At 36.2% G+C, this 20798-nt stretch overlaps 1 protein-coding gene and 2 long non-coding RNA genes across 26 annotated transcripts; 2 read left to right on the forward strand and 1 right to left on the reverse strand.

Annotated features, from left to right (window-relative positions):
- The first annotated feature begins 7280 nt into the window (after positions 1 to 7280).
- On the forward strand, positions 7281 to 7811 carry LOC118491460 (psoralen synthase-like). The gene has a single exon (XM_035989264.1). It carries the CDS (start codon positions 7281 to 7283, stop codon positions 7809 to 7811), a length of 531 nt encoding a protein of 176 aa, XP_035845157.1.
- A 3836-nt stretch (positions 7812 to 11647) lies between these two features.
- LOC110935872 lies at positions 11648 to 15367 on the reverse strand. 20 transcript variants are annotated; one of them, XR_004890308.1, is made up of 11 exons: positions 15105 to 15367; positions 14907 to 14968; positions 14758 to 14794; positions 14601 to 14662; positions 14350 to 14471; positions 14138 to 14277; positions 13878 to 13963; positions 13610 to 13742; positions 13378 to 13524; positions 12868 to 13013; positions 11648 to 12002 (listed from the first exon to the last, which is right to left on the reverse strand). It is a non-coding gene; the product is annotated as an uncharacterized LOC110935872 (long non-coding RNA). The 20 variants fall into 20 exon arrangements; XR_004890307.1 differs by having other exon boundaries at positions 14601 to 14688; XR_004890309.1 differs by having other exon boundaries at positions 14734 to 14794.
- Positions 15368 to 15538: 171 nt separating this feature from the next.
- On the forward strand, positions 15539 to 19887 carry LOC110935871. 5 transcript variants are annotated; one of them, XR_004890310.1, is made up of 9 exons: positions 15539 to 15823; positions 16099 to 16172; positions 16565 to 17161; positions 17306 to 17382; positions 17477 to 17595; positions 17681 to 18364; positions 18462 to 18622; positions 18974 to 19084; positions 19824 to 19887. It is a non-coding gene; the product is annotated as an uncharacterized LOC110935871 (long non-coding RNA). The 5 variants fall into 5 exon arrangements; XR_002589508.2 differs by lacking the exon at positions 16565 to 17161 and having other exon boundaries at positions 17681 to 17952; positions 18143 to 18364; XR_002589507.2 differs by lacking the exon at positions 16565 to 17161.
- The last annotated feature ends 911 nt before the right edge of the window (positions 19888 to 20798 follow it).

A 20798-nucleotide genomic window follows, 5' to 3' on the forward strand; every position in this document is an offset into this window, starting at 1 on the left:
GGCCATTTAAAAACGAAATTAGTGAGGTGTATTCCGACGGCGGAGCGCTGTCGAAGTGTCTATGTGCTGTAAATTGATTCCAGATAAATAAACGAGACAGTTAATAGTGATTACAAGCTAAACAAAGACTGAATCAATGAATTCCACCTCTGATTCAGTCTGAGATCTCTTCTGATCGACTCGTTTGTTCGGCAATCCGATCCTACAATTAGCAGCAGAAGGAGGGGAGGGGTTGTTGGTGATGAAAGGTGATGTATAGAAGTTTTGATTTTTTTTTTAATGAACTGATGGTTTGAGGATACATAATAGACAAAAATAGATTTAAGGATTTAATGATTTAATGAAATTGATTAAAATTGAATTTAGGAAATAACAAAAAATACTTTAATAGTTAGATTTATAAAATTACTTAAATGCCCTTTCATTAATGTTTTTATACAATAATGAATAAAGGGTTAATTAAAAGAAAAATGAAATGACTAAAATGCCCTTGGCAGACTTAACACATATGGATGGAGTTAAGTCAGTTGGACCAAAATGGCAACGATGAAACCTTTTTGGATTTAGATGTTAAAAATGAAACCTTTGGACTACACTGCAAAATGGCCCAACCATAGGGACTAAAATGGCAATTAACTCTTACCTAAACCCATCATACCTCTCAACAAACTCAACCGTATATTAGGAGAACAACTAAATAATGATCTCGCTTTAGCTTGATTCTCCACCAAATAATTGAAAGCCAATGGTATGTCTTGATAAAATCGTTCGCAAAACTCTATGGAAGCACCGACTGGTTGTTGGTCTAGAACGGCGATATATCCAAGAGGCTAACCTATTTCTCATGTCATTTCCTACAATATGCAAAAATCTTGCAACTTGTTCTTCAACGGACATTCGTTGAGTAGCTTGAAGACCACCATCATGCTTTAAGATATTGCACAATATCATATAAGCTTTCTCACTCATACAGATAAGTTCACGACATTTACCACTGTTTGAAAGGTCACATAACATCTCTTCTCGTACATATCGTCGTTGTAAAATTACATCTCTAGTAGGTATATTAGCATGTTTTTTGGCAGACAATCTATGTTGTGTAATGAAAGCTAGCAATAAGCAAATTAGTCTAGCTTCTTGCAATTGTCTAGCTCGCACAACATGAATTATACAAAGTATTTGGTCTCGGAATATTTGAGCATCCATAGAAAAGTCCCAAAGTTCACTTTAAAAAAGAAAAAACAAAACATATCTTTAACACAATGCATAGACATAACCAAAACATGTAGAAGCCTAACATCACTTTAAAATTTATCTTATGAACATTCTTCTAATATGTACAAAAGTCTGTTACTTATTTACTGTGCCACCCTACATCTAAAACTGAACAACATGACACTTTAACTCAATGCGTGCCGTTTAATGACTTGTTCGTAAGTGACGGGTGGTCCGTAGGACAACCCTTAAGTGCCTTGAAAAGATTAAAATCCCATGTTTTACAAGTTTAATTGTTTGAACTTAGATAACTATGGTTGTTTGTGTTTCAGGTACAAACGAGAGCTTAAAATGGAAGGAACACGGAGAATAAATGAAAAAATCAATTTTTGGAATTGAAGAATTAAGAGGATAGCATGATAGAGGACGAAATTACGAGAACGCAGGCGAAAACGGTGAAGAAAACGGAGTTGAAACAAAAAAGTTATGTTGAAAACAAATTTTCATGTTGAAGCCTGCCGTAAGATACGGCAAGGGCCGTAACTTACGGAGCCGATTGGCACTTTTTGTCACCGTATGACAGTTTAAAGCCACCGTAAGCCATTCCAAGCCACCATAAGCTACGGTGGCCACAGTAGCTTACGGAGTTGACCTACGTAAATGTGTAACTTCCACCTTTTAATGCGGATTTATGGTGTCTTTTCATGTCTAATAATCCCATTCGGTTACCAACTGTTCTAGAGACGATTTTGGGTGTTCTTGGTGCTTGAAGACAATTTCCAATCATTGGGTTTGTGTTTTTAATTGTTATGAACATTGAAACTTGAGTGAGGATGATGATTCAAGCCATGAGTGGCTAAACTTTTGATGACTATCTTTGGTTGAAGGTTTGTGTAAGACTTTATATTTGATTTCCTAATTTCTAGAATAACAATCTTTATCTTTATGATTTGTTTGTTATGGTATGTGATTGCTTTGTTGTAAATTGTTGATTCTTATGTTAAACTAATTAGAAACCATACGTTCTTGGTGTCGTAGGCAATCGAGATATCATGGGTATAGTTAGGCTTCGGTAAGGGTTGATTGATCATCGGGTAACAACCTCACGTTCTAGGAATCTGAGTACTTAGTTCCCTTTCATCACAACAAGTAATCATACATGAATCATGTCTATGTGATTCTTTCTAGTTGAATATTAGCACGAATGTCGAAGCAAACCGGAAACTTAAGATAGTCATTTGTCTCTAAATTGTTTACAAACCAAATTTCTATTTTTGCAATTACATTAGTAATTCTAGTTTTAAAATCAAACAAACCAATCACCAAAATCCAACTCTTGAATTTACTTTTATTGCAATTAGTTTAATTTTAGTTAACTTAGACAAACAATTAGATAACACATATTCCACATACTCCTTGTGTTCGATACCCACTTACAGCTAGCTAATTAGTTGTAACTGGATTAAATTTGATTGTGACCACGACATCACGTCAAATTTTGGCGCCGTTGCCGGGGAGTAGTGCGCAACGTGTGTTATCTTGTGTATTAGTTAAAAAAATTAAAAATCCCAAAAAGATTTTCTTTGATGTTCGTGATTTACACTTGGTAGTTGAGTTGTGTTGTGCAGGATGACAGTGCGTTACACATATTTCAGCTTCTCTACGAGTATATTGTGCGGGGGTCCACGTCATCCGTGTATCGGTTGCCACGAGGCCCACCACAGGAGGGCACATGGAAAATCGGTGTCTTATGTTTCACAACTTCCACCTCCATCATACGCTGGTGATTATGACTTAGAGATGGAGGATGATTATTACTCGGATGGATATGATCGGGACGAGGATGTTTATTATAAGACAAGGACGGATGGTCTATGTTTTTGTTGCGGTCGCGATCACACTTATGATTATGATGTGTGCACGGTGTATTCAGAAAACCCAAAGTATTGGAATAAAAAATGATGGATGCACACATCTTAAGGCCGTATCAGGGATATCGACAATATCATCCCGAAGAATATTCTGAGCCCGAGGGTGTTTATGCTTATCAGACCGAGGAGGAGAAAGAGCTTGCTATATTGGAAGTAATTTTGTCCAAACTCGAGCAGTATTTATCAACACGCAACCTTTCCAATGAAGATCGAATCAGCTGTTTAGTTTCTAAATGTTAGAATTTAAAAATGAAGATAGAAATAGAACAACGCCTTTCACCATTACCTGATGATATTAGAGATTATTCTCACATGAAGGAGGAGGTTGTGGAGGATAATACCACACCAATGAGTCCTTTATCTGATGAAGAGTCACTGGTGGATCAGATGGTGTGTGCAGATGATGAGGCAGAACAGTCTAACGAGATGAGTATGTATACCGAACCTTTTCCCAAATCAGACATTCAAAATAACAAGTGTGGGGAAGAGGGTTCGAGGAAGAAGGTGAGAAGGGTGAAACTACAAGACATTAAGGTATATATCATGAAGTGGATTAGCAAAGCCCGCAGGTGCAGTTTTAACACGCCAATTATACTGACAAATCTATGGAGATGGCATGTAAATTTCCGGGCATTCGTTGGAAATGTTTTGGGGAAGTGTGCATTGAGACTACCATAACGCATATCAGGTATGGTCTAGCTAAAGACCTTTAAACTTAGCGCTCTCGGGAGGCAGCCCGAGGATGTAGAGTATTGTATTCATGTTTTGTTTGGTTTGGTTTTGTTTTGGTGTTGTGTTTATGTTTTGGCAGGTTATTACGTTTCAATCCTCGCGGATGCAATGATTCAAGTGTGGGGATGTTTGACAACATCCCCGTTGAGATATCAGCGAATCCAAGAGTTGTTTATATTCCTGTCCGATTACCGCAGCCGCATCACTACCAACACTGCCGATTTACTGATCAGGTTGTGTCTTGTTCTCATTTTTTGCACCTTTGTATATATTCATGTATATGATCATGGTTGGGCGGATGGGTGGTGTTTAATGTGCTTGATATGTTTATGGGATGTGTTAGTTGGTGGTGTGTTTAAAAAAATAATAAAAAAATACAAAAAGAAATTTGGGATTTGAGAGTATTAGCGAAAGCTAATGTTCTTGGTTAAAAGCGATCTTCCCTTCAAAACCATACATTGGGACAATGTATCCCAAGTGTGGGGATGGGGGGAAATTTTTGAGAATTTTAAAATTTGTGAACCAAGCAAAAAATTGTCGGAATTTGAGCACTTGATATTGTTTCACTTGACACACCGACACCCCTTTCTAGTCATTTCTTGGTGAGTGTTTGAGCCACACATGATTAGTAAAGATGATGCTTTCGTTGTTTTGAGTGGCGGTCTGTGTATCGTGTTAATAGAACTTGTGTACGAATTCTTGTTGAAGCCTAGGATTATCATGCTTGTGAAAATGATAGGGGACTTTTAGGTAGCCTCGTCTAGATGTGTGAGAGTGTGGGAATTGGGGGTTGGACCTCATACGTTACATATATGAGCTTGGTATTGTGAGGGGTAGGGGTTTGGTCTTTAGAAAGCCATGTTTGAGTCTTATATCATTCGGTTGTGACCCAAACCTACTTCCTACAAACTTTACCTATTGAGATGACCCGGTTTAGGAAATTAGTATGTAGTGTTGATGTCTTTGTATATATTGTTAAGTTTTTATGTCTTATCTTTGAAAAAAAAAGAAGATAAAAGAAAAGAAAAAAAAGAAAAATATGAGAAAAAATACAAAAAGAAGAATTTAGTTGTGATAGTAGTTGAGAAGTTGTGTATATAGTTGATGTTTGCGTTGTTTAGTAGTAGAAATAAAAACCGGGTCAAATCAGTTAGCTACTTGCATATATATTCCACCAATTTCCTACCTTTACACATAGCCCCGTTACACCCCGAATGTCCTTTTGATTCATAAGCATGCTAAATATTTGATAGGAGGAGATTTGATTTGTATACAAGCGTATTGTCGCACAATCACACACGTGCATTAGGTGTTTTAGCATAATGTGCTAATATTTCTTGTCAACGAGAGTTGTTGTGAGGGGTGTGTCTTGTGGTGTGATAAAAAGTTAGTAAAAGGACGATACATTGTAGCTTGGTTTGCATGTTGATCGCTTGTGGTTTTGAAATGGTTTTTGAATGGGTTGCTTGGGACAAGCAACGGGTAAGTGTGGGGATGTGATGGGTGGTCCGTAGGACAACCCTTAAGTGCCTTAAAAAGATTAAAATCCCAAAATCCCATGCTTTACACGTTTAATTGTTTGAACTTAGATAACTACAGTTGTTTGTGTTTCAGGTACAAACGAGAGCTTAAAATGGAAGGAACACGGAGAATAAATGAAAACATCAATTTTTGGAATTGAAGAATTAAGAGGATAGCATGATAGAGGACGAAATTACGAGAACGTAGGCGAAAACGGTGAAGAAAACGGAGTTGAAACGGAAAAGTTATGCTGAAAACAAGTTTTCATGTTGAAGCCTGCCGTAAGCTACGGCCGCCGATTGGCACTTTTTGTCACCGTATGACAGTTTAAAGCCACCGTAAGCCATTCCAGGCCACCGTAAGCTACGGTGGCCACCGTAGCTTACGACGCTGACCTGCGTAAATGTGTAACTTCCACCTTTTAATGCGGATTTATGGTGTCTTTTCATGTCTAATCAATCCCATTCGGTTACCAACTGTTCTAGAGACGATTTTGGGTGTTCTTGGTGCTTGAAGACAATTTCCAATCATTGGGTTTGTGTTTTTAATTGTAATGAACATTGAAACTTGTGTGAGGATGATGATTCAAGCCATGAGTGGCTACACTTTTGATGACTATCTTTGATTGAAGGTTTGTGTAAGACTTTATGTTTGATTTCCTAATTTCTAGAATAACAATCTTTATCTATATGATTTGTTTGTTATGGTGGGGGGATATTCCACGGTCCTCCCAACCGCCGAGGTGATCCCACCTCGCAGACCGCCACCCATCAAGCCTGAGTCTGGAGGTAAATCCGCTACCGTAGGGGCATTGGGAACGAGCAAGACTCGAACCCGCCAATTCCGGGTTAGAATGTGGGCTGGTGGCCATTGGGCTGACACCCAATGGTTTATGGTGTGTGATTGCTTTGTTGTAAATTGTTGATTCTTATGTTAAACTAATTAGAAACCATACGTTCATGGTGCCGTTGGCAATCGAGATATCATGGGTATAGTTAGGCTTGGGTAAGGGTTGATTGATCATCGGGTAACAACCTCACGTTCTAGGAATCTGAGTACTTAGTTCCCTTTCATCACAATAAGTAATCATACATGAATCATGTCTATGTGATTCTTTCTACTTGAATGTTAGCATGAATGTCGAAGCAAACCGGAAACTTAAGATAGTCATTTGTCTCTAAATTGTTTACAAACCAAATTTCCATTTTTGCAATTACATTAGTAATCCTAGTTTTAAAATCAAACAAATCAATCACCAAAATCCAACTCTTGAATTTACTTTTATTGCATTTAGTTTAATTTTAGTTAACTTAGACAAACATTTAGATAACACATATTCCACAAACTCCCTGTGTTCGATACCCACTTACCGCTAGATAATTAGTTGTAATTGGATTAAATTTGATTATGACCACGACATCACGTCAGTAGGATTTACATATCTTCTTGGTACTTTTTCAGTTGGGAACTATATTCCGTGGTTGTCGTGGGTGATCGACTAGGTGGTTTATTGAAAAGAACTAAAAATGTTGCTCTAGAATTTGATGAGTCTCTTGAGGGTGTTCTTGAAGAACATATAAGTATGAAAAGAATGGTGGATGGTGATGGAAATGGAAACGAGAAACGCCAAGATTTAGTTGACAACTTACTAGATATTCGGTCCGAAAAAAACACCAACTTTATCCTTCATAGAGATGTCATTAAAGTTGCCATTATGGTAAGATTACCAAACTCTACGTAACACATTTTTTTTGATGGTGAAGAATTGTTTAAGATTTTATATTTCTTAACTGTAGGACTTATTTGCTGCTGGAACAGATACTACATCAACAACCATCGAATGGGAAATCAGTGAATTAATTAGACACCCAAGAAAGAATTATGAAGAAGTTACAGAAAGAGGTGAAAGAAGTAGCTCACGGAAAACCCATAATTACCGAGGATGATTTATCGAAAATGATGTACTTACAAGCTGTCCTAAAAGAGGCATTGCGGTTGCATACTCCACTTCCATTAGTCACTTCCCGAGAATCAACACAAGATGTCAAACTAATGCGGTACGACATTTTAGCTGGTACGCAAGTGATTGTTAATGCGTGGGCGATAGGAAGAGATCCTACACGATGGGTGGAACCCGATAGGTTCCATCCAGAGAGGTTTTTAAACAATCCTATCGACTATAAAGGGCTTAACTTTGAGTTTATTCCATTTGGTGCGGGAAGGAGAAGGTGTCCAGCTATTCAGTTTGTGATAGTTGTTAACGAGTTCGTTTTAGCTAACTTGGTGTACAAATATGACTTTGCAATGCCAGAGGAGGTGAATGGGGAAGAACTTGACATGACTGAGATCACTGGCTTTACACTTCATAGGAAGTCCCCATTATTGGTTGTGGCAACTCCTCATCTAGATTAGTTCCAATTTATTAGGTTCTCAAGCCACAGAAAATCGACATCTTGTTTCAGATTATATAGTGATTGAATGTGATTTGATTACAATGGTCACACATTTTGTTTTGTTTTGTTTTTTTTGGACGGCACACATTCAGTTAATATCTAGCTATGTTCTTTTAAAGTCTAGCAGCCAATCATATCTGTTAGCGATCGCACATAACAACAACATAACGATCATTCACATAACAAGAACAAAACCTAGAGTTAGATCACCAGACAACAAATACAATATTAATAAATTTCTATAAAACTAATGATCATAGACGGATAACGTTCACATACTAGGGTACAAATTCACTGTTCTAGTGCTTAAAATTAGAATTCAAACCGAAACGTCAGACTTATCTCCATGATCAGTAAAATTTTCAACCACTTCACATGCAACACTACAATTTACATATCTCATCTCAAATAACAACTCAAAAGTTATTATATTAAACTCAAAATCAAGCAGATATCATCACAAATCAGTATTTTAGGTAATCAACACAAACGTTGACGATCATCTGAGTCAATCAGTCAACCAGATCAGTACAAACTCACATTCTTGTCTGCTTAATCGATTAAAGAACAATATTTTAACTGTCGACTGAACCACAGACGTTGACCGAAAATTACATATCCGATTGTAATCTTTAACTTAAAGCGCTAACTAAAACTAACTATTCTATTTAGATTCACCCGAATTGGGGGAATAACTTGAGTAAAAATTAACCTAAATAAAAGGTAGAACTAGCGAATCAAATAATCATGGTGTTAATTAGAAGCAAATATCATACCGATTATTCTAAGGAGGGAGATTACCTGCAGATTCCACGCACCAGATTGATGTAACTGGAAGTGTGAAGAAGACGTTCAATTCCAGTTTCTCCTTTCAGAAGTCAGAGAGAGAGAGTGAGGGAATGAAGAATTTCCACCAAAATTTATCTGGTACAACTGTAGGTGAGATTTATTAGATTGGAGGGTAATTTAGTAATTGATAGGATTTTCTCTCCTAATCTCTCTAATTTGGGAGGATGAATATATGGACAAATTTTCTTCCATTTTCCCTCCTTTTCCCTCCCCTCCTATCCTTAAAAAATCTCAAGAACATGGTTTTTTTTTTCATAGTTTCATCTCTTTTCCTTCCACTCCCCTTGTTAAATGAGACTCGGAAACAGAGTGTTAAGGCTCTTCGCCTAGGGTTCACACCAAAGAGGATATTCCGGCGACTGCACATTCGTCGGAATAATCTCCTTATTCTCCGGCAAGCTTTCTTATTCTCCGGCAAGCTTTCTTATTCTCACGCCGGAGCTTGGTCACGGACCCCCTCTGGGGCGAGGCTAATGGTGTTCTTTTTTGTGGGAAGACAAGATCGATCCGTTACAACGTTGACGAGCCTCGTTGACTTCACATCGGAATGAGGGACTCGACACTAGTCAAGAATCATAGTCAAGAAAAAGAACAAGTCTCGTACGAATAATAAATCATGTTCATGAGTTCGAATAATATATAAATATATAAAAATCAAAAGTGATACATTTACCAACCGAACTTGAATCTTGAATCGCAACCTTGAATCTTTAACCGTATCACCTTTCCACCTCCAAGAATCGCCTTTAATCTTCTGATAATATCCCCTACAGCCTCTATTTGCGTCCCCCCTCTGCCGAATATATATATATTTTTTTCTTTTTATGTTGTGTCAAAATTTTGATTTAAAATACAATTTTTCATTATTGGGCCACGAAGAGCGATTAACTAATAGATGTATGGGCCTGTCCTCGTAATACTCCAGCAGCCCAATTCAAAAAAGTAAAAGAAATGGTGGCAGGCAGTTGTAGTTTGGGAAATTCAAAAGGGGTAAAACAGGGATTTTACGTATGGTACCCACTGAGTTCGTATCTTGGCTCCTCCTTGAAACAGTATATATTGCGATTCATAGAAAAATTTGTTCAGCCCATATTTTCAACAACTACAAATCCATGTGTCGGTGGAAATAGTCCCTGCCCACTGTTGGATTAAATAAGCGGCTGACGCAAGCTGCCTGGCACTTAATTTACGATTTTATTTTGGTTTATAATTACGATTTTGTCATCAGTATAAAATTATGTTTTTGTCCCCACTTAAAAATAAATATGCGTTTTTACTCCCAGTTAAAAATTTCGATTTTGCCCTAGGTTAAAAATTACGATTTTGCCCCGTTTAAATTTACACTTTTGCCATTAGTTTTTCCCCCTTAAAATTACGTGCCATCAGTTAAAAAATATGTTTTTACCCCCACTTAAAAATAAATTTGCGCTTTTGCTCCCAGCTAAAAATTTCGATTTTGCCCTTTGTTAAATTACGATTTTGTCTCATTTAAATTTACACTTTTACCGTTAGTTTTTTTCCTTAAAATTACGATTTTGCCATCAGTTCAAAATTATGTTTTTACCCCACGCTTAAAAATAAATCTACGCTTTTGCTCCCGGCTAAAAATTTCAATTTTGCCCTCGGTTAAAATTATGATTTTGCCCCATTTAAATTTAGAGTTTTGCCATTAGCCAAATTATGATTTTTTTCCCCAACTTAAATTTACATTTTCTCCATCGTTTTTGTTTGTTTTCCTGGTTAAATTACAATTTTGCCCCTGGTGTAAATTTGCAGTCATGCCGGCAGGTACCTGGCACTCCCCCATTGGTCTTTTTAATTTACGATTTCATCCCTGAATTAAAATTATCATCTCGCCCTCGGTTCAAAATTACGCTTTTCCCATCGTTTTATATTTTTAGCAAAACTATAAAAGTTTTTTGTTTTAATTGGTTTATTCCATTTAATTTTTTTCGTGTCAAAAAGTTGCCTAACACTCGGTCATTAGTCCTGAAAAATTACATTTTTGCCCTGAGCCGAAAATTAGGGTCTTATCATCGTTTTAGTTTTTTCCCTAACAAAATTATAGTTGTGTTTTTTTAATTGATTGAGAATTATTCGGCCATCGCCCCGCAACGCGAGTGGGGCATCAACTAGTTGTCTATATGTATTAACAAGTTTAATACCCGTCCGGTGGACGGGTTACGCTAACAACATAACAAACAAAGATAATGTATATTGAGGGTGTTTGGAATTACTTCTCCCTTTCTTCTTTTCCATCTCCATTTTGAAAAAGTTACAACTATCTAACTTTTCCTTTTCTTATTTTCAAACCACAAAAACTCATTATAACTCATCAAATGAGGCGAAGGAAAATGCCTCGAGGCCTGATTATGTTCTTTTAAACCTTAAATATTACCATTTCTTTCCCCAAAGTTGTAGGTGAGGCTGGTTACATATAACATAAGAAAATGAGTTGCAAGTTCAAACATATAAATATTATATAATAAAAGTAAATTGTGGTGTTATGTCACAGCAAAAAGAGTAAAGATTTTAGTAAACGTGAGCATGAGCTTTTGCCATAGGATATATTGCATTAATTAAATCGTCCATGACCGGAAGAATAACAGAGTTTCACCCATTGACCAGTTTTACAAATATGCTAGACTTGAGTTTTCAAACCAACAGGCTATAATATCAACAAACTAATCAAATATGGCTTTATAACTAATTTACTGAAAGAGTCGCATAAACCTTTCTAGATGACAACAATGCTGCAAGCATACATAAGTCAAATGTTCAAAAAAATCATCATCATTAAAAGATCTAGCAAAAATGTTGGGTTAGAAGGGTTAGTTACTTGGATAACGGGTCAAAATGGGTAACTTCAAGGTTCGAGTAAAAATTAGTCATCAAGTTGACAATCGTTATCACTTTCATGTTTCAAGGTAGAAAGTAAAAAGTAAATACGGAAGTCTTTGCCTACATTAACTGTTAGTGCATATAGAGATCTTGAAATTGCATATGAAAGTACAAGACCACCCAAAGCATTTGGATAGAAGCATCCAAGTTACCAACTGTAAATTGACATCTGAAATTGATGGCATCATCTAAGCTACCAAATGAGAGACATAAAGATTTATAATCCATTCCTAATCTAACCCTCTGATTTTACTTCGGTGTCTTTGTATTACCCGGAGTTTAGCACTACTAAAATATAATAATATTATGAATAACTTACCAATCCAGAACAAACCCAAGCTGTTGAATAAATTTGCCATTTCTCTTAAGGACATGGGTCTCACACCTCTAACCTGTCTCACTATAAACAATAGATTAATTTCTTCAAAAAGATGAAATAAAATGACATAAAGGACACACTAAACTCTGTTCAGCAAAAGTATCTAATGCACTGTTGATGCATTAAAATTACTTATCATAACATTGTTTTGCAATAACAATTAACACATTATTTATTTTCAAAATTCAGGGAAAAAGAGAAAAAAAAAGTATGAGATTAAGTTGCATTATAAGTTAGCTGACAGTTTGGGTTGTGTTTTGGTGACAATTTTGATCCACTTACTTATGAATGGATCAGTTTGGGTTGTGTTTTACCTCAAACGGGTCAAAAACGTAGCCAAGTAGGTCGAACCAACCAAAAGTCAGCCAAACCTATATATAATGCATACAAACCTCCTAATGAGAAATGATTTTATTCAAAATAGTGATAAATCCAATCTAAACATCAAAATTCATACGATCGACAATATGAATAATATAACCACCTACTTCAAAGTGTAGCATAAAAGACCTAATAGATTTTATTCAAAAAACAATGTTTTATCAAAATAATATAAATTTGTAACCATATTTGAATAATTATTCATAAGATGAAGAGAAAATTTTCGACAAAGAGTGTTTAGGTCAACCCAGTCCGACTCGGCCTATTTCAAACCGTACACAGAGTACATATTCTGACCAATTATGGCCTATTTCAAACCGTATACAAACTTAAATCAACAAAGAAAACCTTTGCAGCTTGAAGCTGAGTTTGTAGGTCTATACAACTATATAGCACATGTTAATATATGGCCCGAACTTGCATAAATCAAGTAAAATACAAGATATTAAACTCAATTTTTAAATTGAGAAACACTAAAGAGAGAAATTATTATCTAAAATCTAACCTTCTGCCAATTATTTCAACAACACATAAAACATCCTACATCTGCATCGACTCTTTGGATATGATTTAAATGTTGAACCGAAACATAGTCGTCTTCAACTCTGCATCCTCAGGTGAAAATAGACACCTCCAGAAATTGATATAAACCTGACCAAGGTTATAACAATATCACAAATGTTAATAGACAAATTTCAAGATTAAAACCATGAACAAAAAGAAAATTCCAGTTTGAGGTATTGTAATATGGGGATCACTTGCTAGGTGTTTAGTCTACATGAGCTACTACTGCAAAGAACTCTTTAACTCGTTGTGAATGTGTTAGGGTTGTATATATTGAAGGCTAGCCACTCTTACACAATCATATATACCTATAAAAACCATCAGCAAACTAATCATTACCAAAATTACTTGTAATAGATTTTAAGATATGATCAACAATTAGTAAATACGATTAATCTCATATATGTAAAGCTTTGTAAAGTGAAAAATAAATTCATAATAAAACACATACTCTTCATGTTCTTGTGACCACTCCTTTCACGTAGCTTCGGCAATCATAAGAAATCCAAAACAAATTACTCCGTGTGTCGAGCACCGCAAAAAAACACAAACTCAGGGTACCAACTGAGCCATTTGCATAATGCAAGCTACCAATTTCCTACAAAATTTCAAAAATTGATTGGTCCATAATCATGTCCTTTGGTTCCATTAGAAGATTACATAATGAATCAAGAATATAGAACCATCTCAGTTCACCGGTTGTAGTGTTGCCTTCATGAGCAGCATTGGTGTCTACTGATAACCTGTCCATGAGCCATCTAAACAGAGAGAGAGAGACCGACCCCCTTGCGATGCCACACCCCCTTCCTAATACATCTAAACAGTTTCCAACCGGCAATGAAAGATGGTCAGTTAAATAGGAGTTAAATATAAAAAAGGTCAAATGATTAGCAATAAATTCGCTTCTGTTTTTGTTTTTCATCAGGTGGTGGTGAAAATTAAAATACATACCGCCTTTTTTAGTTGTATCCTCGAGCCAAAACTAAGATCACCAGCTGGAATAGGCAAAACTCGAGATTCACTGAGAGATCCAATTCCTAGGAAGATTCACCAAGAACGGCATTAAACCCGGCTACATCAAGTCTAGCAACACATGGTTCCATTACCCAACCATACAAATTAAGGATCTCATTCTATATGAAATTGATGAGAGTATAATTCATTTCAGTATCACCATCAGTTTTATTTGCCATAGAATATATAAAACTTACCATTCTCGCAAACGCCAGGAAGCAACTACATTCGTGCCCCTTCGCACGAACATGACAAAATCTCTTAAAAGCAGCATCGAAAGGTTTCTTTGTTGTTGGTCACCCAATGTTACATCTATAAGCATTTTAGGCATCGAGATCTGCACCCATAAGACGGTAAACACAATTTCAATTACCAAAAAAAGAATGATCTCATACGCGTATAAACTTACCAAGTTTTTTAGCATCACCAAGCCACTAGCTATTATATTGGAAACCGTAACATGGATAAAAAACAACTCCAGATTCCTTTGCAATGGCTTTAGCTTCCAGGTGGTCCGTACAGCAAAACCCCCTTTATGGATCGAGAAGCCTTCCATTAGTTAATAACTCAGGTCTACGTGAAGGAAGTATTGAGAATTCATACAATGTCTGCTTAGTACTATCCAACAATGATAAATAAATGAAGAGGGAATTAACTCACCAAGGGGTATTTGAATGAACAATACACTTTTCGTACTCTTCTGGAAACGGTTTAGGGTCCATCTACATCATTTTGTAGTCAGTTTCTTCTGACAAATTAAACGTAGAACGAATGTTAATCATGTGAGCACAACCTATAATCAAACCTAAATCCTTACTCTGGAACAACTTCACTGCAGCAATCAAATTAAACCACTGGTACCTCAAAATCAAACACAATGACAAATCAAAATTCGCAATTAAGCTTCCTAAATCAAATGTCATAAACGCACATAGTAAAATGCTTAATCTGTGTGCACGTGCATACCTTCATGAGGTGATTCAAATGGAGTCATGTGGTTGCACTTTAGGTGAAGAGACAAATAGTTTCTGTGTGATTGAAGAAATTGCAAATCAAATCTTACAAAAAACGAAAAATAATAATCAGAATCCCGTCAAATTATAATCCTAGTGTCGTCGGCATTACTTAACCTTGGAATTAGCATAAAGAGCTCGTTGGCGTTACCTTTTTGTAGACGATATAGTTATGGCGGTGGTCGATTACGGTGAATGTACAACGATCTACTTCTGTGTTGGGATAGATAGGCATTCGATTGTGACTACTCCTCGGAATAATCACCGAGACCGATGAGGCACATACAGATATAGAAGCATAGAGAGATGGAGAAGGAGTGATAGTTATGAGACATATCTATGAGGTTGGTGGTTTTTGAAATAGAGGAAAATAACTGTCACGTACAGGCGACGTGGGAGGAAAAAGAGGAGAATTGAATAACTGCTGATAACCGACGAGGTGGCGGTTTAAAATGAGAGTTTAAGTCGCTGAGATTTAATCTCAGCAAGATCCGACGGTGGATATTGACTTGGATGGTGGTTAGACTTAATGGGTTCCATATCTATCTATTATACTAAAGCAAAATAATGGTTGACTATTTGACCATGATGTGGCTATTCTCTTTGGCCAGAGAATTGTGATTTTGGGCGGCAAATCCTTTTCCTCATTTCTCAGCCATTTTGTTAAAGCGCTGTTATGCTCTTCAATATGGAAACTCCAATCAATTAGCAATCAGTTGAATTCTTCTCCAATACGTTTCAATCAATCCTTAAAACCCTAAAACCTAAATCACTGCCGTTATCAATTTTGGCGATTACACATCAAAGGACGAATTTCATTCTGTGTTCATATTTTCTTATATCAGTTTCCTCTTCATTTGATTTCAACAGGTATGTTTTATATTAGTTTGCTTGCTTCGATTTTCATTTGTTCCAGGTTGTCAATCCGTTTCATCTTATGGAGGACACAATTCTCTGTTTTTTTTATCTTTGTTTTCATATTTTTATTCTTTTGTTGTTGATTTCATTAAACAAACCCGATTTTAGGGTTTTAGGTTTTATCTTTTCAACGTTTGTTGTTTTGGTTATGAAACAATCGAAATTTCGATTTGCATATTCATACGTATTCTGCATTTCATAATGTGATTTCGTGTTCGCTAATACAGTTCTCAATCAGATCACATCAAATCGGATCAAATCGGATCAGATCGGAAGACTCTGTTGTACAGTGTTAACAATGGTGAGAATTCACAGCTTTCTCCTTTTGATAATTACGTTATTGCAAAATATTATTATATAATGAGGAATTTAGGATCTGTATGATAATTTTTGTATACCTAGGGTTTTATTTAGAGAGGATACTTTGTTTCTGTAATTGTTGTTTGAGGATATTGTAAATTTTGCACTGAAATTATTGTTTTCAATACTAGATTCCAATCCACATATTTTTAAATTAGTTAAATTAAAATAATTGCACTATTATTGTTATTTTTGTATTAAAATGAAACTAGATAATATATATAGCTCAATCAAATGTCAAGTTCATAGCATTTACCAGATGTCAATGGCAGCCACATTGCTAGCACTTTTCTTTTTGTTCATTGTCCTATGCTTCTTCCTCCAAATCCATAGGAAAAAACCAGCAACCAATAACAATCTGCCACATGGAAGCTTCGTATGGCTGTTTTTAGGTGAAACCATAGAGTTCGTCCGTACACAAAGACATGGAGCCCTGGAGAAATTCGTGAGAAATAGAATGGAGAGATATGGAAGTCCTATGGTTTTCAAAACATCGTTGCTCGGCCACCATATGGTTGTCTTTTGTGTGCCTGAGGGGAACAAGTTTTTGTTTGGAAACGAGAACAAACTGGTGGCGTCGTGGTGGCCTGAAGCAATCCAGATGCTGTTTTGTAAATGCTTAAATACAAGCCGCGAAGATGAAGCCCTGTATATATATATATATATATATATATATATATATATATATATATATATATATATCCATGCAAGAAACCAATGGATTAAGTGGTGGATACGTATTCGAGATCTTGATGTATACAGAACTTGGATTTTATTCAACACTTTCCTAAAAGGGCTAGGGGAACTGCCTATCAATATCCCAGGGACACGGTTTGTTTTTTGGTTTTGAAATGAGGGGATTTAAGAAAAAATATGAATTGAAGCTTTGTTTTCTTGTGGTGTTGTTCATCTGCTTACCGGTTAAAGTTTGTAAATTTTGATTATTCTGTTTCATTTTGTTACTTTGTTATACTTAAGTTAATGCGTTGGATCTTTGTGTAGATGTTTAAATTGAGATCTTTGGTTCATTGTTGTTACTTTTGTAAAAGATCGTTGGTTTATTGCTGTTACCAGATAAGGAATACGATCTGTACGTGGATTTTGGAGATGTATGTCTAAACCAGCATGGCAGCCGAAAGATCGCCCGCTTGGTCAGTAAAACGAAGTTTCACTTTCACTTTCGATATATTTATCCATTATCTAATAAAGTACATAATGATAACAATAATAATGATTTTGATTCAGCTTGCAAACAAGCAAGAAGAATCCAGCTAAAGTTCCTAAACGGATTCACAAAGCTGAAAGGGAAAAAGTAAAGCGTGAACATTTGAATGAACTCTTTCTTGAGTTGGCTGGTGCACTTGGTAACATCTGATTCTGATTAGTGTTTATTTTATTCTTTTCGCCGAGAATCCTTATCTGTTTAATAACTATTTTGCTACCTTGCAGAACTCACAGAACAAAACAGTGGGAAAGCCTCGGTATTAGGCGAAACCACTCGAGTTGTAAAGGACATGATTGATCATTGATGAAACGTGTACGCTACAATAACAAATCAGTGAACTACAGAGCATGATAAAAGAGAGAAATGTCCAAACAAACCTTGATCTGAATGCACCCGCGATCGAATTGCAAGAACCGCAATTCCCGACTTATTTTCCATTGGAGTGGCTGCAGTTGTATACATGGATTGTGGATTTAACTAACAACATATGTTGATGGTGAGCTCATAAAAAGTTGTTTATGTCGAAAATGGTTAAATGGTCAGCTTTTCATGCTCAGATCAGTTGTTCCAGAATATGTAAATTGTACTATCTGTTCGATCTTGCTGGAGTCACGTAGACGGGTTTTAGGGTTTTCTGGTCAATTGATTTCAAGAATTAGATGCTAAAACCATTCATTCCACCATAGGTATGGCTTACGTTGACAAAAGTCTTCACAATCTTCCTTCGGCAGTAGCTCCGGTTCATTAAAACGCAGCCGGGTGACAAGGTATGGAAAAAGGCGGTACACACATTGGAGTTGGCTACCTTATGAAGAATCTTACATAAAGAGTTCAATGGTAGATCGGTTCTGGTGACGAAAATGTTGGTTGTAATAAAAGCGGATCCGTTCAATTTGGCTGAAAAATAGGTTCAACTCCAAGTTTAATCTTTTTGTTATGTGATAAACGGTTAGATTTTGATGTTTTAGACATGCTGTATTTTTGTTTCTGTTCTGGTGCTAGCAGCTTGATGGTGTTACCGACGATTGCAGACGTGGACAATGAGAGGTTCTAGGGTGTTAAACGGAATGCTGACGTCTCAAGAGTGGTGCATGTCAAATGATTTTACTAAAGAGTAGGTTATCGATCTAAGGTTAGGGTTCAGATCATCGTTTTCAGCAGTTAAGGTAAACCTGACATACTTGGCTATCATCGTTTTATGCTTGTAATTTTGTGTTTCGGATTGTTTGGAATAGTCTATCTGGCGAAGGAAAGTAATTCAGATTGTTTATTCGAAGTGATTGTCTCCTTATTGTGTTTTGATGCATCAATAAGCTGTTTCGAGGGTGTTTGAATTGGTTACTTAAACTTGCTTACATGATTAGTTGTGAGTGAGATACGCTATTTTGAACATGTGGTTTGAAGTTGTGTAATTCCAAACTGCTTATTATAGGCTGATAAACTGTTTTGATAAGAAATCCTTAACATCTATAGTGTTGAAATGCCTAAACAATTGTGAACTATTGTTTCCGGTGCAGTGGAAGGATAAGGAAGAAAGACTCCTGATTTGGGCTTCCATGACTCCACAAAAGTATGATGTTGCAAAAAACATTGAAAGATTTGGGCAAACATAAATGTCAATCGTCCAGGTGTGCTACTTTGTGCCCTGTACTGTATATATATAGTTGACTTAAAGGTAAAACAAACTACATTCTAATTGAAATAATTATAACCTTAAAGTTTCTTGATTATATATATTATTATTTTAATTAATATAGTTAGCAAAGTTTATACACTTACTTTGAAAAAAAATTATTTTGATTTATAAAGTTAGCAAAATTTATACAATTAATACCTACTTTGAAAAAAGTGATTACTTCTTAACGACCCGTTTGCTTATGGGTTGATTCAGGTAATGTTTCATCTCAAACATGCTAAACAGGCAAATTCCGATAATTTAGCTTTAATGGGAAAGCGGGTTAAATGTCGTTCAAAGCGTTTCTTCATATGTTCACAAAAGTTATATTATTTTCTTGATAATCTTTTATATACATATATAAATGATTTAGGAGGTTTTATGCATCAAATGTACATTTTGGGCAACCTAAAATCTGTTTGTCCACTTCAACCCTCTTTTAGCTATTTTAGCTGTAGTTGTTTGGCCTGTTAGAGATAAAACATCACCTAAACCGACCCGTTCAGTGGTAAATGAGATAAAAACATTACCACCTGGTAGCTGCTGGGCATAAGCCCCGTTTGTGCCGCATATGTTTTGCAATATCTATACTCGTGCATTAAAACTATCATGATTTATGGATGAATTCGAAATTTCATTTTTAATATAATTGTTATTACGATTAGTAATATTATTATTTTTAAATCTTTCAGCAAAAGCTTATAGTGGAATTTGTAAAGATTCAAAGTGATGGTACGCTGGAAGTGGATTAACATGCCAAAAGAGCTGGTTACTTCAGGCCTATAGCGGGATTAACATGCCAAAATACATATCACAGCTGGTGAAGTCTTTCAAGTGGTTTAAGTACAAAAAATTCAACAAGTGGAAGGCTGGGGCTGATGTTACGACAATGGTTCAGGTTATACAGGGCTCTTATGTCACACCCCCAAAATCCACCTGCGGATAACACCCGCTTCGAGGGCGTGACTGACCAGGATCCAGCCACCAATTATACTGAATAATTAAGTTGATAACAAAAGTAATACTTACTAACCATAGGATTAGCAAATATCAAGTTCAGAGTTTAAGGTTTCAAGTTCAAACAGTAATAAGTAGCGGAAGCATAAGTAAAGTAGTAGTTAAACAAGTTCATAGTTCAAAATAAGGTAACACCCAACACAAGGGTGGACAGACACTACTCGTTCCCAAGCGGCAAGCTCCTTCGTCAATGGTTACCTGCAAAGCATGCAGTAAGGGGTCAACAATAATGCTGAGTGAGTTCACTAGTTGTCCAGTTTTAGTTTACCAAAAACTTAAGTTGTTTAGATAAAGCATTTATAATCACGTTGTGGGGAGCTACCCCATCTGTAAGCTCACTAAACTGTGGATACCGAAACTGTTGACGGAATATAAATATTCGTGCCCCGAGTCAATGTCTATCGTCATTGACCATGTTGCAAGGTCTACTAGTTCACGCCCGATCCCCCCGGTCACGGTGTGAGGTTGTCAAACCTAATAGCGCTATCAACTAATAACCCGTTCGGCCCCGGCGATTAATCGGTACTGTAAGCAGGGACTTAAGGTGATAGAGTTTCGTTTAGTCTGGCTAGTTGTGATTTATAAATAATATCCAAACGTATCTCCCCCGGAGATAGTAATTACCCATTCTGTTTCCCCCGGAGTAATGG

Source organism: Helianthus annuus, chromosome 4 (genome assembly GCF_002127325.2).
Source record: "Helianthus annuus cultivar XRQ/B chromosome 4, HanXRQr2.0-SUNRISE, whole genome shotgun sequence".
Lineage (NCBI taxonomy): Eukaryota > Viridiplantae > Streptophyta > Magnoliopsida > Asterales > Asteraceae > Helianthus > Helianthus annuus.

Excerpts from the sequence above, each read along its gene's own strand:
- LOC118491460 (XM_035989264.1), top strand. The coding sequence starts at position 7,281 with ATGAAGAAGTTACAGAAAGAGGTGAAAGAAGTAGCTCACGGAAAACCC.